We start from the raw sequence: 7979 nt of genomic DNA on the forward strand, positions 1-7979 counted from the left end.
CCACATAATATAAAAACAAATACAAATTAAAAATAAGAGACTTAATTCCATTTCCAGAAATGGAAATGCAAAGTAAACTGCCACATCTACAAATTGGCTTCTATCTCCCCCTATTTCTTCCTGTCTTCCTGTTATAGAAGAAGTAGAATTTTCTCTTTCTATCCAAGACCAATTCCCTCCAATTGTCCTCTGAATACCACTTCTTTTAGTCTTCTCAAGATGTTCACATTTCTCATTATCTTTTATTTTCCTAATTCTCTTGCTTTCAATCCTATCAGTTGGTCAAGTTTCTCCCAACATAACAGCCATAATAATTAACACAAATTTCCTGGATGCCCCACCTGGGACTGAATCCATTGTATATTACCCCTGCCAAATTTCATTAAAACATTTATGCTTCCTGACTCCATTTTCTCATAATCCACTCATTCCTTACCCACTCTCATCTGGCTTCAGCCTCCAAGCCTCAGTATATGGTTCCAATGCAACAGATGCTTTTAAGTCTGTGCTACATAATGTATAGGCAGCATTTGACCCAGCTGACCCATTTGAAACCCATTAGGTCCCTCTTCCTTAAACCACTCTTCCCTTGGCTTCTGTCATATTCTTATTATTTTCTTCCTATCTCTCTAGCTGCTCATTTTCAGTCTCCTTTGTTTACTCTTCCTTTCTACTCAGACACTGGGTAATCTTTTCCACCCATATAGTTTCACAGACTGGTTTTGAAGCCTCTTTCGAAGATCTCAAATCTCTGCCTTTGGTCCATTCTCTTTCTCCTTAACCCTAGACCCATGCAGCCAACTGCCATACTGTAAAGGAGACATCTGATTTTGAATGGAGCTCAGTCATTAGGTCTAAAAATGCTCACACTGTCTCTGCCCTCACCCCATCCACTCCTTTTCCCCATTTGCTGCACTACTAGTCATGTCTACCCTGGTGCTCAAACTAGAATATTGGCTTCTTCTTCCTTTTGGCCCCAAATCCCCATCAGTCGCCAAATTCTATCATTTTACCTCTTAAATACATTCCAAATCTATAACTTTCAATAGTATCTTTTGATATACAGAAGTTTTAAATTTTGGTTAAGTCCAAAATGTCAGTTTTTTCTTTTGTTGCCTGTGCTTTTGGGGTCATCTAAGAAAACATCACCAAATCCAATGTCATTAAGTTTTCTCCCTATGTTTCCTTCTAAGAGTTTTACAGTTTTCACTTTTATGTTGGAGTCTTTGATCCATTTTATTTTTATATGGTTTTAAGGGTCCAACTTTAGCACTATTCTTTGAAAGAGACTGTCCTTTTCCCCAATGTTTGATGTTGTGCCTTATGATTTAATAATGACAACTGAATTAAAATACTTGAAAATGTGCTGGCTAAACAAAACACCTACAGACTGGAGTTTGACCTGAAGGCCAATAATTTGCACTATGTGGCTTAATTTCATTTTCACATTAAATTTAACAAATGAGGTAAGGCGAGTAAGAGAGTTAGTGTTGCCTACCACACGCCAAGCATTGTTCCAGGTAATGGTGATAAACTAGGCACAAAGTTTCATATCAGTTTAAAGTTGAGTTCGACTTGTGAAAACATTTTAACACCATGCGAGTAAATGCTCATAAACACGGGACCAAAAAGAGAATAAGGAGGAAAATAAAAATTTTTTAAATAGTTGTGTCATAGAATAAAACCAGCTACAAGCACACCCTGTGAAGAGGGTCGTGGGCACGGCCCCAAAGCCGGCTATCAGCCCTCTCAACGACCGCGCTTTTTTTCACTCCAGAAAGCTTTCCCCTTGCGGCGGGACGTCATAGAGAAGCGCCGAGAAGAGAGGGAGGGATTTCCGGCTGCGGGTCATCCCGCAGGGACGGAAACTAAGTGAACCGACAGGCTTAGCTGCGTGAGAGGCGCGTTATTTCTCTGCTCAGCGCTTCACTGTAGAGTTCTGCGTCTTCTCCGGGTCTCCGCGGTTTGCACCAACCGGAGCCACTGTATCTGCACTCCTGGTATGGGCATGTTTCTTGTCATCTTAATTGTGTGTGTTGCGGTGGGAGGCCTGGGGAAACCATTCAAAGAAACTCTTAGTGGAGCATGCGTGCTAAGAAGGCCCACAGATAAGTGGAAGCCCAGCGACTTAATAAACTATAAGTAGTACAATACCTGGGACGAGAGCAGTGTTTACCAAAAATGATTTCCTTATTTGCTTTAAAATTTGGGTTTCATTGCTATTATATCCTAAAAAAAAAAAAATCTTCACCAGTTATAAAGGCGAAACTCAAAAGACCTTTGGTTTTGAAATCTTGTTTTCATAATGGGATTGAAGACTCCCGGTTAAATACTTCAGGGAGTCTAAATTGTTTTGCCTATAAAAGGTGGCCGAACATGGGGCCCCTGGCTAGCTGAATCCAAAGAGAATGTGACTCTTGATCTTGGGGTCGTGAATCCGTGCCTCACATTGGGTGGAGAGATTACATTAAAAAAAAAAAGACGATTTTTTTAAAAAATGTTTTATTTATTTCTAGCAGAGAGAGAGAGACAGCGTGAGCAGGGGAGGGTCAGAGAGAGAGGGAGTAACAGACTCTGAAACAGGCTCCAGGCTCTGAGCTGGCAGTCAGCACAGAGCCCGACGCGGGGCTCGAACCCACGAACCGCGAGATCATGACCTAAGCGAAAGTCGGACACTTAACCAACTAAGCCACCCAGGCGCCTCGAAGGCGATTTTTTTTTTTTTTTTAATTGGGGGCTCCTGGGTAGAAGTACTTCAGTGGCTCAGTCGGTTCAGCGTGGAGTTCTTGGTGTCAGCTCAGGTCATGATCTCAGGGCTCCCCATAGGGCTCTGCACTGACAGCGTGGAATCTGCTTGGGATTCTGTCTCTTTTTCTCACTCTGTCCCTCTCCTGCATGCTCTCTATCTCTCAAAATAAATATAAAACAATATTTTAAAAATACAGGTGTCTGAACATGTTTTAAATGTGAAAAGCATTGGTCCAGGATATTTATTTGAAAAATAAACTTGAGTGATTACTGTCAGCCATACACTGCCAAGTGTTGGGTTCAGTGTTAACATAAATACAGTCCTTGTCCTGACAGAGTTTACTGTCTAGTCAGGCAAATAAGTAAGCAGGCAATTACAAAACAGTGTTGCAAGTACTACCATAGAGAGGTACAGGGTGCTATGAGAACTAGTAGTAGGAATACTCGGTCTAACGTTTGAGGTGAAGAATAGCTAGAGATGTAGCTGAAGAGGTAGGCAAAGAGTGATTTTGTGGAAATCTTTAAAAGCCATGTTTCTAAGTTTGAAATTAACCTGGCAATAGTGAGCTTAAAAATAACACATTGGGGATGATACAATGCATAGACGAGATTTGCACTAACTCCAAATGGCTTAGAGATGAGGCAGAGCAAATTTGGAGGCTAGGATATGCAGTTAGGGTAATGGGATCCAGGAGAGAATGGATCAAGTTGTATTTAGAAAGCAAAGTGAATTGAGGTGCCTGGGTGGTTCAGTCGGTTAAGTGTCCAACTTTGGATCTCAAGGTTCATCAGTTTGAGCCCTGAGTCAGACTCTTTGCTGACAGGTTGGAGCCTGGAGACTGCTTCAGATTCAGTGCCTGTCTCTCTGCCTGGCGCTCTCTCTCTCTCTGAAAAATAAATAAACATAAAAAAGAAAAGTAAATATAATCAGATGGATTAGATATGGGGGATGTGAGAGAGGATGGTAGAGTTTCTGGCTTAAGCAAATAGACAGATAACATTTGAAACCATGTGAAAGGAGAAGCAGATTGGAAAGGGAAGGGAGAGAGATTATTTTTAAATTTTTTTAATGTTTTTTTTTTAAATTTATTTCTAGGAGAGAGAGAGAGAGAGAGACAGCATAAGCAGGGGAGGGTCAGAGAGAGAGGGAGTCACAGACTCCGAAACAGGCTCCAGGCTCTGAGCTGGCAGTCAGCACAGAGCCTGATGTGGGGCTCGAACCCACGAACCGCGAGATCATGACCTAAGCGAAAGTCGGACGCTTAACCAACTAAGCCACCCAAGCGCCCCGGAGAGAGATTATTTTAATATGTTGCATTTGCGGTGTTTTTTCTGATGCATGGTGATTGAAGCCACAGAGGAGGATAAGACCTCATACAGAAAATTTTAGATTGCAAAAACAAAAGGGGTGAGCTAAGCACAAAATTCAGAGGCACATTTGCTTTTAAGGGAAGGGGAAGACATCTGGGTTCAGGGCATAGGTTAGAGAGGCACCCCCAGAGCATGCAGTGTCGTTAAATGAAGCCAAGAGAGGAAGGAATTTTTCAAGTATTTCAGTGGCATTTTGTAAAAAGTTGATTTTTTTCTTCAAGTCTCCTACTAGTATCACAGTTTTTAAAGTTTCTTTTTTTGAGAGAGATAGCATGCACGTGCGTGCATGGGGGGGGGAGGGGGGAGAGAGAGAGAGAGAGAGAGAGAGAAAATCCCAAGCAAGCTCCTAGCTATCAGCAGAGTCAGGCAGAGCTCAATCTCAACAACCAAACACTAGATTACCACCCGAGCCGAAATCAAGAGTTGGCCCCTTAACCAGCTGAGTCACCTAGGCACCCCCTAGTTTCACATTTTTAAGCATCTTCATTATTCAATACACTTCCCAGTCCTTGAGGATAAAAACTGTGGAGCTTAAGCAGTAGCATTGCTAGGAATTTACCCAAGGGATACAGGAGTGCTGATGCATAGGGACACATGTACCCAATGTTCATAGCAGCACTCTCACCAATAGCCAAACCATGGAAAGAGCCTAAATGTCCATCAACTGACGAATGGATCACGAAGATGTGGTTTATCTATACCATGGAATACTACATGGCAATGAGAAAGAATGAAATCTGGCCATGTGTAGCAACATGGATGGAACTCAAAGGTGTCATGCTGAGCGAAATAAGTCAGGCAGAGAAGGACAGATACCATATGTTTTTACTTATAAATGGAACAGGAGAAACTTAACAGAGGACCATGGGGGAGAACAAACAGGGCTGATGGGGGTGGGAGAGAGGGGAAGGGGGGTGATGGGCATGGAGGAGGGCACTTGTTGGGATGAGCACTGGATGTTATACGGAAACCAACTTGACAATAAACTATTTAAGGAAAAAAATTGTGGAGCTTATATATATTTGCCCTGATTTTGGACATTTTTTTTTTTTTTTGGCAATAACATTTTTTGTTGCAAAATAAATTCTGAACTGGAGAAAAGAGGTTTATTTTGTTTTTAAATCAGTAGATCTCTATATTTCTATTTTGAAAACATGAGGGCATTGATACAGCAGTTCCTAAGTGCTTTTTACTAGTTGCCATCCTTTATAATTTTTCTGCACTTTATGTTCTTGTCTTCATGTGTTATTTATGTTAAGAATCTTGTGTTTGCGTCTGTATCTGTTAAGGGCTTAGCATCATGATCTCACCCATATCAGTAGTACTTAACTTGGTTATCCAGTAATACTGATATTCTGGGCCTCTAGTTGCAAAACTGAAAAGGATCTTTAAGGTATTCTTTTCCCTAAAACAATAGTGAAATTCATGTTTAAAATAAGATCCCAAATAAGGTTTAAACGTTTTGCCTGGTGAGTGATCACAGGCTCTAGGCCACAGGAGACTAGGAAATATTAATGGTACAACAGATAAGTTGTGCTTATTGTGTGTTTCAAATATCAGTTGCATTTCGGTGTCTCAAATTTATACTTGCACAATTAGTTGAGAGGTTTTAAAAATTTTTATCTAACTTTTTATTACATTTTGCTTTTTTTATAGGGGTTTTCTTACATGCCTGTTTTCCTCAAAATGAGTGGTAGTATCACCTTAAGATCTTTTGGCAGATTTTTGGTGCCATTTACCATTCACAGGAAGAGAAGGGTTTTATGTTCAACAACTCTGCAGAGATATATGTCTTCCAAAATACCAACTGTGTCTGATCCGAAGAAGGAGAGGACATCACCTCCTGAACAGCTGGGATTGGATGGGTGGAAAATTACAATGAAATCTAATGTGCAAGAAGAAGCTGCTTCAGCAGTCTCAAGTAGCAAGGATGAAGATCCGCTAACTGCCATCAAGGAGTTGATTGAGATGTGGAGATTGCTCGGCAAAGAGGTACCAGAAAACATCAGTGAAGAAGAACTCAAAACTGCAATGGAATGTGTTTCTAAATCATCAAAAAAAAAATACTTAAAATATTTATATATTAAGGAAAAAATGAAAAAAACTAAGCAAATGAAAAAGGAAATGAAAGCAGCATCAAAGGAAAAAGCCAAAAGAGATGAGTTGCTAGAAACCACTAAGGAAGATAAACAGCAAAACTTTCTATTTCTACGACTTTGGGATAGGAATATGGACATTGCCATGGGCTGGAAAGGTGTTCAGGCCATGCAGTTTGGACAACCTTTAGTTTTTGACATGGATTATGAAAATTATATGAAACCAAAAGAACTTCAGAATACTATATCTCAACTTTTAGAAAGTGAAGGATGGAACAGAAGAGATGTTGACCCTTTCCATATTTACTTCTGCAATCTTAAAATAGAAGGTGCTTATCATAAAGAGTTAGTTAAACGTTATGGAGAAAAATGGGGCAAATTGCTTATAACAGCAACAGAAAAGTCTCATGTAGACTTATTCCCAAAGGATAGTATTATATATTTAACTGCAGATTCTCCTAATGTTATGACTACTTTCAAACATGATAAGATTTATATAGTGGGATCTTTTGTTGATAAGGCCATGCAGACAGGCACATCCCTAGCCAAGGCAAAACGGCTGAGGCTGGCGACAGAATGCCTTCCATTAGATAGGTATTTACAGTGGGACACTGGTACCAAAAATCTCACCTTAGATCAGATGATGCGTATTTTGTTATGTCTGAAAAACACTGGTAGTTGGGAAGAGGCTCTGAAGTTTGTTCCTAGGAGAAAACATACTGGTTATATGGAAATTTCTCAGCATTCTCAAGACCTTGTCAACAGATTAAAGAAGTCAAAGACTTTTAATTCATTTCCAAAAAGCTCTCTAAATATACACGCACAGAAAAGGTGGCTTGAATGAGAATATTTGATAATTTAAAAAATAAGTGGTCACAATATGTATGTCTTAAACTTTTACTGTGATGTATGTCAATTATTTCTCCATAAAATAGGAGGAAAAAAGGCACATGGAGTGGAAATACAATTCTATTGGTCTATTTCTTCTTAAGTGGAATTCACTTAATTCTTTTTAAGGTTGTCTTTCCAGGGGCACCTGGGTGGCTCACTTGGTTAAGCTTGTAACTTCAGCTCAAGTCATGATCTCAAGGTTCATGGGTTTGAGCACTGCATTGGGCTCTGTGCTGAAAGCTTGGAGCCTGGAGCCTGCTTCAGATTCTGTGTCTCCCTCCCTCATGCTCTGCTCTGAAAAATAAATAAAACATTTAAAAATAATTTAAAGGTTGTCTTTCCAAATAAAAACTGAAGTGTGTGTCTTTCCCCAATTAATTAAATTGCCACAGGACTTTGGAAATATAGTTTGTTTGTTATAAACTTAATATGAAAGTAAAAAGAGTCATCCAAGTTTTAGTACAGTAAAACAATTGTACTGTTGCTGTGGCTTTTTTATGAATACTTTGGAGTCTCAGACTCCATTTTCCTTCTTAGATGTTCTTTTAGCCATGTCAACAACTGCCCTTTCATCAAGAATTGATACAGAAAAGATTTTAAACTTCAGGTGGTGGTTTACTTATTAGAGTAACATTTGGTACAGTGCTGGGCATGTCATAGGCACTAAAGTATATTTAACTGAATCTTAGCTAAAAGTTTAAGACCTCCCATAGCATGTCATAGGATTTGGCCATGTTATGAAAAATGTGTTCGAGGGAACAAAATTCATTTCTTGTTGTCTTAGGAAAAAAGTTTGATAAATACTGCATACAGCACTTCCTTAATTGGAGTATAGATAGCTTTCCCTTTCCAGGAAAAAACTTCCTTTTCTCC

General features: G+C 39.6%; 1 protein-coding gene across 1 annotated transcript; it reads left to right on the forward strand.

Annotated features, from left to right (window-relative positions):
• Nucleotides 1–1857: 1857 nt before the first annotated feature.
• Nucleotides 1858–7290, forward strand: TRMT10C (tRNA methyltransferase 10C, mitochondrial RNase P subunit). The gene is made up of 2 exons (XM_039222270.1): nucleotides 1858–2000; nucleotides 5776–7290. The coding sequence occupies exon 2, from the start codon at nucleotides 5788–5790 to the stop codon at nucleotides 7057–7059; it is 1272 nt and encodes a 423-aa protein (XP_039078201.1). The 5' UTR covers nucleotides 1858–2000; nucleotides 5776–5787; the 3' UTR covers nucleotides 7060–7290.
• Nucleotides 7291–7979: the final 689 nt, after the last annotated feature.

This window comes from Hyaena hyaena, unplaced genomic scaffold (assembly GCF_003009895.1).
Source record: "Hyaena hyaena isolate Hyena2069 unplaced genomic scaffold, ASM300989v1 scaffold_1095, whole genome shotgun sequence".
In the NCBI taxonomy this organism is placed as follows: domain Eukaryota; kingdom Metazoa; phylum Chordata; class Mammalia; order Carnivora; family Hyaenidae; genus Hyaena; species Hyaena hyaena.

Bases quoted from the DNA above. Each gene is read 5' to 3' on its own strand.
- TRMT10C (XM_039222270.1), top strand. From the start codon at position 5,788: ATGCCTGTTTTCCTCAAAATGAGTGGTAGTATCACCTTAAGATCTTTT.